The 19,635-nt window shown below is 42.8% G+C and overlaps 2 protein-coding genes across 2 annotated transcripts in view; both read left to right on the forward strand.

Moving 5' to 3' along the window:
- Positions 1-19,635, forward strand: part of mrpl42 (mitochondrial ribosomal protein L42) — a 152,276-nt gene that overhangs the window by 36,562 nt on the left and 96,079 nt on the right. The gene's annotated exons all lie outside the window — the stretch shown is intronic.
- On the forward strand, positions 8,408-9,472 carry LOC128534134 (olfactory receptor 1J2-like). The gene has a single exon (XM_053508432.1). The coding sequence runs from the start codon at positions 8,471-8,473 to the stop codon at positions 9,470-9,472; it is 1,002 nt and encodes a 333-aa protein (XP_053364407.1). The 5' UTR covers positions 8,408-8,470.

A 19,635-nucleotide genomic window follows, 5' to 3' on the forward strand; every position in this document is an offset into this window, starting at 1 on the left:
ATTTGTAAATCTATAATAATTTACCTATGGAGTACATAACAATATTTTAATGTGTTTTCTGTTATTCTCAATAAAAAAAATCATCAGGGATGTGCTCATATGCGTCCTTTGTTTTTCCTTATTAAAAAAAAGTATTGATAAGCAAACAAATGAGAAAAAAGTTAGACCAATTAAAATGTAACAATACATTTCTGTGTATTCCTCAGGGAATGAAGAAAAGGTAATTAAGTCTGTTTGTTAGACTGTCTGTAAACACATGCACTATGCCATTTAATGTATTCTCTCAAGATACCCAGAAGGCCCAAATGACAAGTTATGGATTCCTTAGGGAATGCAATTTCAGTAAACAGGCAAAACTGGCAACAGTTGCATAGCTCGGTGTACGTCTAAAAACCTCAGTGGAAAATTATGAATGTGTAATTAGTATGTAATGACTTTAAGCATAATTGGTATGATCAAATGTCAAATGACAAAAAGCAGTAATGCAACAAAATGTTTTCGGGAAGTACTTCAGCAAGATTTTTGTTTTCCTTTGTTTACATTTTATCCAATGTTTGTTATTTTGACATGCAGAGGTGCAGCATGGATGGATTTTTGTTCCTCTCACTTGTACCTTGTGTACCTGCCATTTACAATTCAACTATGCAGGACCCAGGCATAAAGAATACACTGCATGAAGTCTGTTGCAGGTTTATGATAAGATAGGAAGTGTCACAATATGTGTAAATTAAAAAGCAGAACAACCATCAACTTAAAGTTAACACCTTAAAAGTGAGTGTTAATTAAATAATAATGGTGCATCATGAACATAAAAATGTATTTTATGTTCATGATGCATCATTAATTAAATATTAACAGCATCTAAACACCACTTTACTGAATCATTATCTATAAATAAAAATTTTTAATAATAATAATAATAATAATTTAAATCTACATAATACATTTAGGTAGCAGTGGGAGAAAGAAAGGGGCAAGAGAAGGTATGTGGCAAATGATCCACATCAGTGTAATATCACTAACAGTGGCAGCCGGTCAAAAAGGGTTGCAGGGGCGCCGCTCCCTTGAAGATAGGCAAGGAAGAATGCTACTTTAACTTGTAATTATTTAACATATTAATTATTTATTAATAAAGTCATTTAATAACAATATACCGTGGTATTTCTTAATATAATTTATTTAGAATAAAAAAAATCTAAACTGTATTAAGTTCATTTGTGTTCATGTATGCGGGGTGCAAAACGAAAGAGTGTCTATGCAGGCACGTAAATTTTTGAAAAGCATGTAATTTGAGGCTGAGGTCTAATTAGATTTTTTCAAATCATTTTTCAAACCCTCCCACTTTTGTTCTTAGCAAATCAATATTGTTTTTAAATATTTGGGCTCATGTGATTGGACCATTCTCAATGAGTCTTATTAATGGTCAGCAGAGTGTTAGTTATTGTATTGAATAGTAATTGACAAGGAAGCCAGCTAAATATGAGAGGAAATTCTGTAATTTCTTTGCTAAAATAACCCTTCCCAAAGAGTGGCAGGATAAGTTCTGGACTCTGCTCCAAGCACAGGAGGGGGACTGCAGCAGGGGATGCATCTGTCTCTGCAGCCTTGTTCCACATCAGACTGGCCAATAAAGGACTGCATGATGATCCAGAGGCCTTTCTCCACCTACCTAAGCAGGACATAGAAACATAACAGATGCAAGTTTCAGCAGGCATCTCACTTACTTCTGCCATTGGTTTGAGGGAAGGTCCAGCTTACAGCTCTGCAACTCATTATTGACTTCAAGGTGGAGTAAACTGACCCCACCAGTAAACAAAAACGACAGGTGATGTTGTGATTTCTGATGTTGTGAAGCAAAAATTGGCAAGAGCGAATAAGGTTAGCAAGAATCAGGAGGTTCACATGTGATGACTGGGTTGTGGCATGGAGTGGCAGCTTGCAAGCACAAGGTAGAAAATGATGGGCCAGTGATAATGTTCCAAGCCCAGTCAATTTTTGGATGGTAAAGGATTAACCAGGGAAGGCTGAAGATAATTCCTGTATGGGACCTTTCCATGATGAAGAGGGAGGTCTGCTCAGAATGAGTGCTTGAGACTCTTAAGCCTAGAGAAGGGGTTTAATAGATAAGAGTGGGCTACTGTTGGGAGCTTGGACTTTGAGAGGGGGTTCCACAGGTTGAAAGGGTTTTTCCTAAGCTTTGGCTGAGGCAGCGTTGAGGACACCAGACCTGCCAGATCCATGAGCTCATGGAGTGAAGTGGGTGGTTTGTCTGTAACTGTCCCCAACAGTCCCCCAGATAACAAATTACACAAGGCTTTATCATTTCATCTGCTCAAAAATGTCTGAAACTCTATGGTGTAGTTGTAATCTTGGTGAAGGAAATAGTCAAAATCATAGTAAAGGAACATTCTCCATATTTTCCTAAAAGGTCCTCAAAGTGGGAACAGCAAGGGTTGTGGACTTCCCAAAGCATGGTCTTGGTATTGGCATTGGAGCATTCTGAGGAGAAGGTGGAAGCCTGTAGCTTAAAATCAGGGAAGGACGATCTGGGCACATGCCACTCCTTTCTCCTAAGAAGATGGGGTGGAAAGACATGGCTTTCGTTGTTTGACACATGGCGCATGTGATGGCTCCAGATGTGCTAAACAGCTTCGGGACGAACGATGTGATGGCAAGGATACACGTGTAGAATGAAGTGATGGTGAGAAAGACCACCCCTCTTCTGAACAATCAGGTGCTGTGTCTCACCACGGCTAATGTGAGGAAAACTCTACGCAAATTCAAGCCATGTAAATTTGCTGGACCAGACAATATCTCTGGTAGGTGTTCTTACCATCATCTTCAACATCTCTCTGAGCAGTGCCTGCAATCCCACATGCTTCATGTCCACCACCATTGTACACTTGCTAAAGAGGTCTTCTATCTCCTGTTATAATTACTACTGTGCTGTTGCACTCAGATCAATCATCATGAAGTGCTCCTAGTGGCTCGTCATGAGACAAATCAAGACCCTGCTCACTGGACCCATTGAAGTTTGCATATCGTCCCAACCGTTCAACGGACGATGCCACTATACTCCATCTGCCCCTCATACACTTTGACAAGAAAGACACCTACGTTCGAATGCTGTACATAGATTTCAGCCTCACAGAACATCTCTCTATGTAATGGATCCTGGATTAAGACCGGAAGACCTCAGTCAGTGAGGATCGGGAACAGCACCTCCAGCACCACCACACTGAGTACTAGGGCCCCCCTCAACACCAGCTCCTTGCACAAGACCTCAACAGCATCTTTTCTTCTTAAGAAACCCTAGTGGAAATTGGGACAGCAAGACCATACAGCAGATAGTGAGTGCAGCAGCATCAGCTGCAACAGCTTTTTTCCACAAGTCATCCCTCTCCTTAACAAAAAGGGACTGGACTGATAAACATAAATGCACACACGTACGCGCATACACAATCACTCAGATAAACTCAGTTACCACAAAACATTGAGATTGAACAGATAAACAACACATGTGCAAACACACTGATCAACAACCATCTTACAATTGTTCATACCAATCTGTAAATTGCTCTTTTGCACAATATTTTTTACTTATTTGCACAAAACTATTTTTGCTGCTACTTACAGGGAATGTTGACTGTTTCTTCTCTCACTACCTCAACTCATTACCTCATTACCACAAAGTATTGAAATATCATGTTGTCACATTGTCACTTTGTCGCTCTTGTGTGCACATCTGCACATGCATGTTATTTACTGTATGTTTCTTAGTTAGCTAGTTAGTTTTTGTTGATTTATGTTGTTAATTTATGTTGCTATTTTGTTTAACTTGAAGTGTACACACACAAAGCATTAAGTCAAGTAGGCTTTTATTGTCATTTCAACCATATACAGTTTAGTACACAGTAAAACGAAAAACACCTTCTTCTAGGATCAAGGTGCTATATAGTATAAATAAACAACAAAAATTACCAAAAAACACATGGAGGCTGGCGTGAGGTCGCTGCAGGTGTGGGTGCAAGGCATTAGGACTTTTGATGCTTTTGAGGGAGAAGACTTTAAGCAGAGACGTAGTTGAGGGAACGGAAGTGTAAGACGAAGCCGTGAGATCCGTCAGCAGAAATCATTAGGTAGGGACGTGGTCAAAAGAGCAGAAGCGTGATTTCAAAGGTGTGAGGTGTGAGCAAAGTAGTAGAGCCAATAAGTGAAACAAAGCCATAGTCGAGAAGGCAGAAGCGAGAGTTCAAAACTGTGAAACCAGTACCAAAGCGACAAATCCAAATCGTTAGGAGAGGGGAGAGAAAACAAAAAGCTTGGCAACGTGGAAGCGAACAAAGTAAAACAAAAGAGAATTGGGCGAGAGCACACAATAATCCAGCAGTGAAACAGCTTACTGCACAGACTTAAATGCTGGGGGAAATCAGCGGTGAACGAGAGACTGGTGTGCAGGCATGGGAGGAGACATGATAGCCTGGGAAAATATGGCCATGGGGGGCATGACAGCATGGGAAAGGAAATTTGAAAAGACACGACAGACTTTGAACAGTGTGTGTGAGCTGGCAGCATGACAAGCTAACTAATAAAAACAGATTAACATTATAAATGAACAAAAATTTATGAATTTATGAATATGAAATCTAAGTCATATATAGAAAAAGACAACATAAAGTGCATGTGCAAATGTGCAAACAAGAGTGACAAAATGACACATTTCAATACTCTGTGGTAATGAGTTGAGTTAGGGGGTTAAGAAACTGTGAACATTTTCTTGTAGTCAGCAGTGAAAGATTTGCAGTGCAAATAACAAATATTGTGCAAAAAAGCAATTTCGTGTTGGTATGTACAATTGTTAGATGTTTGGTAATCAGTGTGTTCGGTCCCAATATTTTGAGGTGATTACAGTGGTGTGAAAAACTATTTGCCCCCTACCTGATTTCTTATTCTTTTGCATGTTTGTCACACTTAAATGTTTCTGCTCATCAAAAACCGTTAACTATTAGTCAAAGATAACATAATTAAACACAAAATGCAGTTTTTAAATGAAGGTTTACGTTATTAAGGGAGAAAAAAAACTCCAAATCTACATGGCCCTGTGTGAAAAAGTGATTGCCCCCCTTGTTTAAAAATAACTTAACTGTGGTTTATCTTACCAGAGTTCAATTTCTGTAGTCATTCCCAGGCCTGATTACTGCCACACCTGTTTCAATCAAGAAATCACTTAAATAGGAGCTACCTGACACAGAGAAGTAGACCAAAAGCATCTTAAAAGCTAGACATCATGCCAAGATCCAAAGAAATTCAGGAACAAATGAGAACAAAAGTAATTGAGATCTATCAGTCTGGTAAAGGTTATAAAGCCATTGCTAAAGCTTTGGGACTCCAGCGAACCACAGTGAGAGCCATTATCCACAAATGGCAAAAACATGGAACAGTGGTGAACCTTTCCAGGAGTGGCCGGCCGACCAAAATTACCCCAAGAGCGCAGAGACAACTCATCCGAGAGGCCACAAAAGACCCCAGGACAACATCTAAAGAACTGCAGGCCTCACTTGCCTCAATTAAGGTCAGTGTTCACAACTCCACCATAAGAAAGAGACTGGGCAAAAACGGCCTGCATGGCAGATTTCCAAGGCAAAAACCACTTTTAAGCAAAAAGAACATTAAGGCTTGTCTCAATTTTGCTAAAAAACATCTCAATGATTGCCAAGACTTTTGTGAAAATACCTTGTGGACCGACGAGACAAAAGTTGAACTTTTTGGAAGGTGCGTGTCCCGTTATATCTGGTTTAAAAGTAACACAGCATTTCAGAAAAAGAACATCATACCAACAGTAAAATATGGTGGTGGTAGTGTAATGGTCTGGGGTTGTTTTGCTGCTTCAGGACCTGGAAAGCTTGCTGTGATAGATGAAACCATGAATTCTACTGTCTACCAAAAAATCCTGAAGAAGAATGTCCGGCCATCTGTTCGTCAACTCAAGCTGAAGCGATCTTGGGTGCTGCAGCAGGACAATGACCCAAAACACACCAGCAAATCCACCTCTGAATGGCTGAAGAAAAACAAAATAAAGACTTTGGAGTGGCCTAGTCAAAGTCCTGACCTGAATCCTATTGAGATGTTGTGGCATGACCTTAAAAAGGTGGTTCATGCTAGAAAACCCTCAAATAAAGCTGAATTACAACAATTCTGCAAAGATCAGTGGGCCGAAATTCCTCCAGAGCGCTGTAAAAGACTTGTCGCAAGTTATCGCAAACGCTTGATTGCAGTTATTGCTGCTAAGGGTGGCCCAACCAGTTATTAGGTTCAGGGGGCAATTACTTTTTCACACACGGCCATGTAGGTTTGGATTTTTTTTTCTCCCTAAATAATAAAAACCATCATTTAAAAACTGCATTTTGTGTTTACTTGTGTTATCTTTGACTAATAGTTAAATGTGTTTGATGATCAGAAACATTTTGTGTGACAAACATGCAAAAGAATAAGAAATCAGGAAGGGGGCAAATAGTTTTTCACATCACTGTAAGTTTATCTGAGTGATTTGTGTGTGTGTGTGTGTGTGTGTGTGTGTGTGTGTGTGTGTGTGTCTAGTCACTTTCTGTTAAGGAGACGGATGGCTTTTGAAAAGAAGCTGTTACACAGTCTGTATGTGAGGGTCCAAATGCTTTGATACTCTTTTCAAGGCGAAGCACGGGAAAACGATGGCACTGCTCAGAGAGATATTGAAGATGTCAGTAAGAACACCTGCCAGCTGTTCAGGGATATTGTCTGGTATAGCAGCTTTACATGGTTTGATTCTGTGTAGATTTTTCCTCCCATCAGAGGAGACATAGCACCTGGTCATTGGGTGGAGGGATGGTCTTCCTCACCATCACATTGTTCTGCACGCACCAAGCAGAAAAGCTGTTCATCGCATCTGGATAGTGATGATGTTCTGAAGTTGGTAATGGCTTGTATGCCCTGCAACATGAGCCGTGTGTCACCGCTGTCTATGAAGTGGTTCTCTGGGCGTTTGCACGCTTAATCCCCAGGTGGCCGGGGACAGTTTGGCCCTTGCTGTTCTTAGGGCCACCTTGTACCCTGTTCTGAAGGCAGAAGTGCACGCACCTCTGCAGAAATACACAATTTCTGGTTGGGGTGGGTGATGATGTTCTTGGAGACAATGATCAGTGCACTTGTTGATGTAGTTGGTCACTGATGACACTGATGTACTCCTCCAAGTTGGTGAAGTCGCCATAAGTTGCAGTCTCCCTAAACATGTTCCAATCAGTGTCCTGAAGAGCAGAGATGGCTCCTGCTGGCCAGGTTTTCATCTGCTTCAGAACTGGTTTTAAACGCCTGGCAAGTGGTCTGTATGCTGGAATTAGCACAAGAAAGGTGTGGTTTGAGTAGCTGAGCCAGCCAGCTAGGGCTTGTTCTTTGTCAAGCACAGACTACCGCACTCTTGCTGCACTTCCATTTCCTTGCACACCTCATATGAAAGGAGTTTATCGAGTTATTGTGTCTAGCGGTGGTAACCTCGGTTGCCAATATACCGTGAAAAAAAAACATGTCACAGCACAAAATAAACAAAGTAGCACCATTTTGGATCCGGAGTGGCCACTGAGTCCTACTTCCGCGCTGCCATCTTGGATTTCAATCCAAGATCCGAAAATCTAAAGTTTGATTCCAGGGTTGATAACATGGTATATTTCCATGACAAATGTTCAAATCCAGAAACACAATGCAAATTCAAAACAGGCGAGGTCACACAGAACAGTAATCCAGATAATAAATATAATGCAAGGGGCAAAGACAAGAGACAAAATCTAAAGAAAGGGCAGGGTCATGTGATCCAGACATTCTCAGATTATCTGGCTGGCACTTGACAGTAACCGGTTATAACAGAAAGTAGATCACAGAGCATAATGTAAAGAAGGGGAGAAGGGAATAGAGGTGTAACACCTATTAAATGGCAGATGTCATAATTGAATTGGGAATTGGGATGAATAGTGGGAAATGCATTTTTTATTTTATATATATATATTATATATATTATATATATAAAGCATCTGACTGTCAATCCCAAGGTTGGATCCATTCCAGTTTTCCTTGTTTAGAGGTGTGGTCAAAGATCTAAAATTACCACATAAACAGTATAAATGTGACTGATATCTGCAGGTATATTAATATGCTGTCTTACCAGGCCCAGGCATAATATTTAAAAGTATAGGCTTTTTTTATGCACTTTGATATTTCCATTGCTAAAATATTTAATTTATTGATTATTAAGTATTTTTGTGGCTTTTCAAATGCAAGAAATATATTTAATAATTAGGTTTATTATATAATTACATTTCATTTAAAAGTGTGCCCCTAATCTATTTCGTAATTTGATTCTTTCCCAAGACAAATTTATAAGCAGGAATAATAGGAAGTATTTCTTATTGTTTCCCACAGGTTATACTGCCAGATCACAACCGACATGACTTCTGTGCTGGCTGCAATCTTGGCAAACACAACATTTATTCGCCCTTCCACTTTTCATCTCAATGGACTTTACAATATTCCACACACAAAGTACTACTATGTTTTTCTCTGTACTGTCTATGCTGTGACAGTTTTAGGGAATTCTTTTATTATGTGCACAATCTATCTAGCACGTACCCTCCATACCGCAAAGTACATTGCTGTGTTTAACTTGGCTCTTTCTGATTTGGGTGGGAGCTCTTCTCTTATTCCAAAGATTATTGATACTTTTCTGTTTGACCATCAGGACATATCATATGAAGCCTGTCTGTCAAACATGTTTTTTGTCTTATTCTTTATGTCCTTGCAGTCTCTTACTTTGCTTGTTATGGCCTATGACAGGGTAGTTGCAATATGTTTTCCTTTAAGGTATAATGCCATTGTTACCAAAGAAGCAATGATATCAATCATTGCCAGTGCCTGGATTTTGGCTGCAACTCTTATTGCAGTCCTTGCAGCCCTGTTTACCAGACTGTCCTTCTGTAGATCTACAAACATTGATAGCTATTTCTGTGATCATGGTCCTACCTATACATTAGCTTGTAATGATAAATTTATAAACTATGTCATGGGTACACTTTGTTTTGCTGCACTGGCTTGTCTTCCAATGTTACTAATAATTGTATCATATATTTGTATCGGCATTGCCCTGCTGAATATCTCACATGGCTCTGAACGGAAGAAAGCTATGAAAACCTGTACTTCTCACCTTATTTTAGTGGCTTTATTTTATATTCCCTTTTTTGTCAGCAATATGGTAACTTTTACATCATTTTTAAAAGCCAATGATAGGATAATAAATTCTACACTCACACAGACTATTCCACCCATGTTAAATCCCATTATATATACTCTAAAGACAGAGGAGGTCTTGCATGCTGTTAAAGGACTCTACAAACGGGTCAAAATAGCAGTGACCCATGGCATGCACAGTGGACATGTACTCACCCATGAGTAGAAGTTTGGAGAAACAGAAAATATTTGTCAATTCTTACATTGAAATATATTGGCATGCCCATATAATTTTTGCACCATAAAATGGTATAAATGAAAATTTATTTAAACATTAAAATTTTTTGTCTTTGATTGATAATTTTGTTGAATGATTGGGTTATATAAAAAAGCTCAGCTGTCTCATTATTTTAGTGTTTGAAGAAACTCATGCATTACAAATGTAAAAAAAAAAAAAAAAATTCAGATTTTTTTTTTCACCTATTCAATTAAACTAGCTCTAAACCAAATATTTGCAATTTGCTTAAAATCACAAAAATTTTACCTCATATTATCACGTCATGTTAAATGTACATTTTTGTTTTAATTTTGGTATAAAATCATCACTTATATCAAATCATATTTTTAGAATATCAGACTAGTTCACTTTTCAAAACAATACAGTAGTTTAAGATTATTATAATGGTTTATTATCTTTTTAAAAATGTTTTTCAATTAATATGCCCTTTTCTGGTTATAGGCAACATTTTTGATAAATGTTTTTAACAAAAAAACAACATACATATTTTTGCCACAAAGATATGAACTACCACTAATCCTGAAAAAATAAACCATGTTTTAGGGATTATATAAAAATGTATTTTCCTCTTTAATCTCTAGATAAAAAAGTGACTATGAACTGACAAGTGCTTTTCTTTCAAAGGTTGATTCATATAATCAATATTTTAAGCTAATTTTACTTCAGTTAAATATGAATCAACAAAGCAAAGAACACAACAAACCAAAATACAAGTAACACAGAGTACACACCTTCTGGGTTACTGTACATGTCCAGTTTCGTGCATTAGATTACAGCTAATGAAACAAACTAACAAATAAACAAACAAACAAATAAATAAATAAATGTCATGAAACACCAGCAGAGGGCGCCATGCGCAGAGACCCCATTTTGTGTTTCCTTTATTTTCTTTTGAACTCAATTTCCCAATGTGCACCTCGGTCAGGTTATTGGAGCGCTCAACTGAACCGAGGCAGATAATTAGAAGGGACTAATTATGTTGGTTATAAATAGTCTTGTCTTTAGTTTCTCCTGGGGGGTATTCCAGAAAGCTTGGTTAAATTACCATTTGGTTCATCTTAACCTCTGGGTTGATTAACCCCAAACCCGCATACCGTGAGTATGTCGGTTCCAAAACACCTGATAAGAGTAAGTTTAATCAACCCTCTGCTGGTTACCCAGAGTTAGTGCGCGTGCACGGTGCATACATAAAGATGTTTTTTTGTCTTAAAACATACCCCTGGGCCAGGGGTAGCTCAGTGGTTAAGGTATTGGACTACGGTTCGGAAGATCCCAGGTTCAAACCCCACAACCACCAAGTTGCCACTGTTGGGCCCTTGAGCGCGGCCCTTAACCCTCAACTGCTCAGATGTATAATGATATAAAAAAAAATGTAAGTCGCTCTGGATAAGAGCGTCTGCCAAATGCCTAAATGTAAATGTAAAGACATTTTCAATGGATCGACGATTTCGCGAGTCAAAAAAAAAAGAGAGCGGCATACTTCACAGAGGTTTTAATGCACGCAATTTAAGCCAATTATAATAAAAAAAAAAGCAATACGGCTGCGTCGGCTAAAGAAAGAGAGTTGGCTTGGCAAAAAATTAAAAGACAGAGTAAATGTGTGAGTGTATTAAATTGCAAATTTAACATCGCCTCCCCTTTTATTATAATGCAAAATAATTAAACATCCCTTCCGCATCCTTTTGGCTGTTAAATAAAAGCATTTACTTTTCATGTCATTCATTTCTTTAGGTTAAACTACCAATGTATATTGACTAGGAATTTATGGTTTCTTATTTAATAAGGTGTAATCCTTCTGGAACCAGAAGCCAAGTGAAAATGAAACACAAAAACATTCTGCAAAAAGGTAGTATTTGATTACACGATCACTGTACTATTTATTGAACATGATTTTGTATATTCTTTCTGTCAGATAATAGAAAGAAGGTCGAAGCCCATCTAACTGGCGGGGGCCCACCCCCACCTCCCCTCACCCCATCTGAGGAGCTGGCTCTGTCCCTTAATAAAGGGCCACCAGTGACACTAACATGGTGAAATGTAAGTTTACCACTATGATTTATTTTCATTATACGACTTAATAAATTACTATTTCTGTCACTTAAAGGCTTTTGAACATGCTTCATGTTTTTATGCAGGTTTACTTTATTTAACAGCATATGTTTAGGCTACTGTGATCTTAGTTGTATTACTTTGACATGTTTTTTCCTGCATTATTGTTTTTTTTTATAATATTGAGAATTCAAAAGGGTGTATTTTCTTATAGATACTAACAGATGGATTGTATTATTGGACGCTACAGAAAGAACAGTCTGTCACAGTTGTAAGTGTTTTGTTGTCAGGTACCTTTAGTTGCTTTTATTTTATTATATTTTTTGCCAGATAACATATACTTGCATACTTTTACTGAAGGATGAAGATGTAGAAACCACATCTGCTGTGACAGAAGTGGACAATGCTGGTAGATCCACTGAGGTAGGATGCATACTAATACCCCCCTGGTCGTGCATTTGTTGTGTAATCCTTGGTATGTTTCTGCGTCATGCAATGCTCCTTGTTTCCAGTTTTGTGGTATTCATGTTCTGTTAGATCCTAGTTGGTTTAGTTTAGCTTTTGTTATGTTAAGTTATTTATGTTTGTCTTAGCCATGTTAGCTCATGTGTTTAGTTCTTTGTTAGGTTTATCTCCAGGGGGGTATTCCAGAAAGCAGGTTATGTGACCTACCCGGATAAGTTTGAGGGTAAGTTAGTGGATAACCTCAACTTTCGGTTCCAAAAACGGAGGTAACTTTCTGGGTATGTATGTAACCATAGCAACTTACTCTCTGAAGATAACCTGCTCGCTAGCAGGTTATGTTCCAGGGTAAGTTTGTTTCAGAAGGTTATTCAGCATGGTGCGCCCTTTTGATAAGGATCCCGTGGACGTAGAGGCACAAATTATACGAAGTTTTTTCCGCTGGGAGGGAGTTATAAGACCGCGTATTGATGTTTTTTCATTTCCTAATGATTATTTAAAAAAGCATTATTGGTTTTCAGTGGAAAAGTTAATTTACTTAACACATCTCTTGGAACCGCATATTGCAAACGTCACAAACCGCGGGTCCGGCTTAGAAAATATTCTTTTTTTTTTATTTTTTGTACAACGTGGGTGATGCAAAGCATGTGGGAAAGGCAACTGTATGTCTGGCACTTAAACACTTCTTACACACATGTGTACAGTTCCCTGGCCATAAACCTCTGCATGGTATTAAAGAGGAATTCCACAGAGTGGCAGGTTTGTAATAAAATCGATGACACATATTTAATATGTAGTCATACTATTTATATCTACTGTATACATGTATTCATTCTGCACACACACACACACACACACACACACACTTGATCCTTCCATATATGACTTTCAAGTTCAGGGTTTCCAAAGGTAATTGAGTGCATTGATGGCAAACACATTCCTATTAAAGCTCCTTCAATAAATGAGGGAGACGATGTTAATAGGAAATCTATTTATAGTAGCAATGTACAGGTAACAACTTAATTTTGTGTGCTTAATTTTTTGCCTTGTTAAAATCATTAAACTCATTACTTTTTTAATATGTGAGGCAAATCACATCACTAATAATGATGCAAAATGGCCAGGATCTGTGCATGATGCCAAAATTTTCCACAAGTCATCATTATGCCAGACATTTCAGCAGGGTATGTTTTGCTCTATACAATGTGTGTATATATATATATATATATATATATATATATATATATACCCAGGAAAAAAAAGAAACGTTCCTTTTTCAGGACTGTGTATTTCAACAATAATGTAAAAATCCAAATAACTTTACAGATCTTCATTGTAAAGGGTTTAAGCAATGTTTCCATGCATGTTCAATTAGCCATAATCAATTAATTAACATGCACCTGTGGAATGGTCGTTAAGACCTTAACAGCTTACAGAAAGTAGGCATTTAAGGTCACAGTTCTAAAAACGCAGGACACTAAAGAGACTTGTCTACCGACTGTGAAAAACACCCAAAGAAAGATGCCCAGGGTCCCTGCTCATCTGCGTGAACGTGCATTAGGCATGCTGCAGGGAGGCATAAGGACCGCTGATGTGGCTAGGGTGATAAATTGCCTTGTCCGCACTGTGAGACGCCTAAGACGGCTTTAGCGGTTAGCCCTTTGTTGCGTGAATGGTAAACCCAAACGTGGACGAACACGAGTGAGCAGGATAATCACGCTATTTGATCTAAGGACTCTCACGAATGGGGAGCAAGGGAAAGACACAATCTAACCCGCGTCCTATAAATACACACTCGATCAGGATTTTAAACCAAGAAGGTGAGTACTCACGGTTTGAAGAATTCCGACGTAGCATCGGCGACTCAATGACTGAGCGAGGTGCTATGGTTTGTTTACCTCTTTTATACTTCCTGGTTCGCGACCGCTTAACTTCCGGGTCCTAGTGCTGGTCGCGTTCCGAGTGTGCATGACAGTACACCCCTGTCCAGGACCGGCTCCGGACGGTCCTGCGGTGGAGGATACCCTGTGACGGTAGTCCCGGATGAGCTCGGGGTCGAGGATGAAGCGTGCTGGAACCCAAGACCGCTCCTCGGGGCCGTAGCCTTCCCAATCGACCAAGTAGTGGGTGCCTCTGCCCCGAGGCCGCGAATCAAGGATCCGTCGCACGGTGTAGGCGGGACCGCCGTCAATGATTCGGGGAGGAGGAGCAGGGGGGGTGGGTGGAACCATGGGTGAAGTGGTGAAGGGTTTCAGTTGTGAGATATGGAAAACCGGGTGGATCCGGAGCGCCGCAGGCAGCTGGAGCCGGTAGGTGACAGGGTTAATCTGTAGATTGACGCGGTATGGTCCGAGGAATCGTGGGGAGAGTTTCCGGGATTCAGTGTGGAGATGGAGATTTTTGGTTGAAAGCCAGACCTTGTCACCTACTTTGAACAATCGTCCCGGGGGGTGTCGACGGCGGTGTTGTGTGATGTAACTGGCGTTGGCGCGCTGGATGTTCCGGTTGGCTTGCTCCCATAGCCGTCGACACCTACGGACCAACTGTTGGGCCGAGGGTACGTCAACCTCCGGTTCCTGGTGGGCGAACATCGGAGGCTGGAACCCGTAGCATACCTCAAATGGGCTCAAGTTGGTGGCTGAAGAGACGTGAAGGTTATGAGACAGTTCTGTCCAGGTGAGGTAGCGGGCCCAGGAGCGCTGGTGGTCGGACACGAAGCATCGCAGATAGCGCTCCAGTTGTTGGTTGGTCCGTTCCGTCTGACCGTTAGTCTGGGGGTGGTAGCCGGAGGACAGACTAGTGGTGGAGTTGATCAGACGGCAGAAGGCCTTCCAGAACCGGGCGGTGAACTGGGGCCCTCTGTCCGAGACGATGTCTTTGGGGAACCCATGCAGGCGGACTACGTGTTCCAATATCAACTCAGCGGTGTCCTTAGTTGAGGGGAGTCCGGCGAGGGCCACCAGGTGGGCTGCTTTTGAAAACCGGTCGACGATAGTGAGGATGGTGTTCTTCCCTTCGGACACCGGCAGGCCCGTGATGAAATCCAAGGCGATGTGCGTCCAGGGCCGGCGAGGAACGGGAAGAGGTTGAAGCTCTCCGGGGGTTGGTCGATTTGAGTCCTTGGCCCTGGCGCACACCTGAACGAACTCCTCGATGTCTCTCTTCATGGAAGGCCACCAGAATGCCCGTCTCACGAACTGCAGAGTTCTTTTGTTTCCCGGGTGTCCGGCGACGGGCGAAGAGTGACCCCACTGGAGGACCTCAGCTCGTAGTGGTGGTGGAACGAGGAGTCGTCCAGGCGGCGCACCTGCCGGCCTGGCCTCCGCAGCCTGAGCCTGGCGAACCCTCGTTTCAAGATCCCACTGGAGGGGTGCCATGATACGTGAGGATGGTAGGACAGGCACGGGGTCCGCCCGGGGGACGTCTTCCTCCTGTTGTCGTGATAGGGCGTCTGCCTTGGTGTTCTTGGACCCCGGGCGGTATGACAGATGAAAGTCGAACTGTTCGAAAAATAATGCCCACCGTGCCTGTCGTGGATTCAGCTGTTTGAGGTTCCGGATGGTGATGAGGTTCTGGTGATCCGTCCAGACGACGAATGGCTCACTGGCGCCCTGGAGCCAGTGACGCCATTCCTCCAAGGCCCACTTTATGCCCAGCAGCTCGCGGTCCCCTACACCGTATCGCTGCTGAGTGGGATTAAATTTCTTGGAGAAGAAGCCACATGGGTGTAGCTTCTGGTCTGGACCTCGTTGGGAGAGAACAGCGCCAGTGCCCACATCCGACGCGTCCACCTCCACAACGAATGGTTGGTTGGCATCAGGATGAAGGAGGATAGGGGCGGTGGTGAATCGGTGGTAGAGTTCTCTGAAGGCCGTGATGGCAGCAGGAGTGAGTTGGAAGGGGTGAGATGCAGGCCTGGTCAGATTGGTCAATGGTGCTGCAACTGTACTGTAGCTCCGGATAAAGCGACGGTAGAAGTTCGCAAACCCGAGAAACCGTTGAAGCTGTTTGAGCGTCCTGGTTAGGGGCCAATGGCGCACAGCATCTAGTTTCTGCGGGTCCATGGCCACACCCTGGGGCGAGATAACAAAACCCAGGAACGTGGTGGAGTGCTGGTGAAAAGCACATTTTTCCAACTTACAGTACAGCTGGTGGGCGAACAATCTCTTTAGTACAGCTCGGACATGTTGGGTGTGTTCTGTCATGGTGCGGGAGTAGATCAGAATATCGTCCAGATAAACGAACACCCATCGGCCTAACATGTCTCTGAGGACATCGTTGATAAATTGTTGGAAGGCCGAGGGTGCGTTACATAGTCCAAACGGGATGACCAAACTCTCATAGTGTCCTGTGGGTGTGATGAAGGCCGTTTTCCACTCATCGCCCTCTCTGATGCGCACCAAGTTGTAGGCGCTCCGGAGGTCCAACTTAGTGAACACGGTGGCACCAGAGAGGGCGTCCAGGGCTGAGTTGGTGAGCGGCAAAGGGTGACGGTTCTTGATGGTTATCTTGTTTAGCCCCCGATAGTCGACGCACGGGCGAAGTTCCCCCCTTTCTTTTTCACAAAGAAAAACCCTGCGGCCGCAGGAGATGAGGAGGGCCGGATCGTTCCATGTCGCAGAGCGTTGGTGATGTACTTCTCCATCGCCTGAGTCTCGGTCTTGGACAGAGAGTAGAGATGTCCACGGGGGGGAACGGAACCCGGCTGGAGCTCTATCGCCAGGTCATAAGGTCGATGAGGTGGAAGGTGGGTGGCTCTCTTCTTGCAAAAGACTCCAGCCAGGTATCGGTAGGCAGGCGGGATGGCGTTGATGTCGACATCGGGGGCCTCGGACTCCGTGGAACACGTCCCAGCCTGGGCCCGTAGGCAAAGTTCAGTGCAGGTCGGTCCCCACTGGAGAATGCGATTCTGATTCCAGGAGATGAGGGGGTCGTGCTGCAGCAGCCACGGGTAGCCGAGGATGATGGGAGGAGATGAGATGGAGGTGAGGTGAAGTTGGAGCTGTTCCTGGTGTTGGTCGATGGTGAACGTGATTGGTTGGGTCTGGTGAGTGATAGGGCTGGAGGAGAGGGGCCGACCGTCGACTGAAGTGATCTGAACTGGCTGGGATAACGCCTCGATCTTCATCCCCAATTTTTTGGCATAAGTTGAGTCAATGAAGTTACCAGCGGCACCGGAATCGATGAACGCCGTACCTCGAACTCGTTTGTGGCCAAATTGGAGAATTACCTGAACCGTGAGACGTGAAATGGTGGCGTTGGTCGTGGTGGAGAGGTGGAGAGGGCCCGGTGAGTCTCCTCTCGAACTCACCGGGGCTGGGCGTTTCCCGGGCGAAGTGGACAGATCGCCCGGTGATGTGCCGCTGACCCACAATAGGCACATAACCCCTCTCTGTACCGTCGTTCTCGTTCCGCCACGGTCAGGGAGGCGCGTCCTAGTTGCATGGGTTCCCCGGCTCCGGTGTCAACCACGGCAGGAGGTGGAGATCCGACAGATCCAGTAGTTGGGGCGGTGAAAGTAGTGGATGGTCGTGGTACAGTGTAAAAGAAGGTGGGTGCAGGCGGCAGGGTCCTCGGGGCTGGCTTCGGGCGAGAGAGGATACGCTGGTCAATACGGAGGGTGAGCTGGATCATCCCCTCCAGGGTGGCAGGAAGCTCTCGCCCGGCGAGCTCGTCTTTTATGCGTGGAGCCAGTCCCTCGTAAAAGGATGTCCGGAGCGCGGCATCTCCCCAGTCGGTCTGCACAGCGAGGGTCCGGAATTCAGCTGCATACCGGCTCACGGACGATCCTCCCGCCGCGACGGGAGAACGGCTAGCCGCGCTATCTACAGCCGCCCGGAGATCCGCGTTCTCCTGCCGAAGCTCCGCGACCTCGCGGCGCAAGGCCGCGACGTCTTGGAGGTCCCGGCGCAGATTAGCGATCTCCCCGGTTAGCGTGTTGATAAGCTTGGCATGCTGATCTACCACGTCGCAGAGGTGCGCGTAGTCCGCTGGGTTCACCGCGGAGGGCTCAGTCATTCTGTCAAGAACGAACCTGGAGTGACCAGAAGACGTAGCTTTAGCGGTTAGCCCTTTGTTGCGTGAATGGTAAACCCAAACGCGGACGAACACGAGTGAGCAGGATAATCACGCTATTTGATCTAAGGACTCTCACGAATGGGGAGCAAGGGAAAGACACAATCTAACCCGCGTCCTATAAATACACACTCGATCAGGATTTTAAACCAAGAAGGTGAGTACTCACGGTTTGAAGAATTCCGACGTAGCATCGGCGACTCAATGACTGAGCGAGGTGCTATGGTTTGTTTACCTCTTTTATACTTCCTGGTTCGCGACCGCTTAACTTCCGGGTCCTAGTGCTGGTCGCGTTCCGAGTGTGCATGACAAAGAACAATGAAAGTTACTCTAATGATAATAAAAGGGAAGGCGATGTCAAATTTGCAATTTAATACACTCACGCATTTACTCTGTCCGTTATTTTTTGCCAAGCCAACTCTCTTTCTTTAGCCGATGCAGCCGTATTGCTTTTTTTTTTCATTATTATTGGCTTGAATTCTTCATATGTGTGCATTAAAACATCTGCGAAGTATGCCGCTTTGTTTTTTTCACTTCGATTTTCCATTTTGACTCGTGATATTGTCGATCCATTAAAAATGTCTTTATGAATGCACCGTGCACGCGTTCTAATTTTGGGTAACCAGTAGAGAGTTGATTAAACTTACTCTTATCAGGTGTTTTGGAACCGACATACTCACGGTATGCGGGTTTGGGGTTAATCAACCCAAAGGTTAAGATTAACCAAATAGTAAGTTAACCAAGTTTAACGGGTAATAATAAGATAATGGATAATATAACACTAAAAAATATTGTCATGGGCTAGGTTCGACTCTCTGGAGGATAATTTAAATAAATCCTTAAGTCACTTTATATAAAACTAGTAACAGCCTGCTTTATTACACAAATGGTAAATTTCTCAATGAAGAGAAGAATGTGTGAGTGGCTCAGCAACACATGAATGTGATAAAGACAATTCAATTTAACATTACTTCGTCTACAACAACTACCTCGTCTGACCGAAGGGTCCGAAATAGTCAACTCCTACATTAGTGAAGGGTGGGTGATCTGGTGTTATTCTGTCACATGGCTGTTCTGACATCTTTTGTTCAATTCAATTTAATTCAATTTTATTTGTATAGTGCTTTTAGCAATTGTCATTGCCGCAAAGCAGCTTTACACAATCAAAACAATTATTTAAGTTTGTATGAAATGTGAATGTGTATAAATCAAAATGGTCAGTTTGTCCCTGGTGAGCAAGCCGAGGGCGACAGTGGCAAGAAAAAAACTCCCTGAGATGGTAATAGGAAGAAACCTTGAGAAGAACCAGACTCAACAGGGAACCCATCCTCATTTGGGTAAAACAGAAAGCAGGAATTGATCTGCATTTATACAGTGTGTTAGGTGGCAGGCAGTTCAGCTATAATAGCTGATGTTAATTGATGTTAATCAATTAACATCAGTCCAGGTAGTTATTGAAGACCCAGGTAGACCCGCATCCTTTGATCGAAGTAGGCGTGGCGGTT

Source organism: Clarias gariepinus, chromosome 12 (assembly GCF_024256425.1).
Source record: "Clarias gariepinus isolate MV-2021 ecotype Netherlands chromosome 12, CGAR_prim_01v2, whole genome shotgun sequence".
Classification (NCBI taxonomy): domain Eukaryota; kingdom Metazoa; phylum Chordata; class Actinopteri; order Siluriformes; family Clariidae; genus Clarias; species Clarias gariepinus.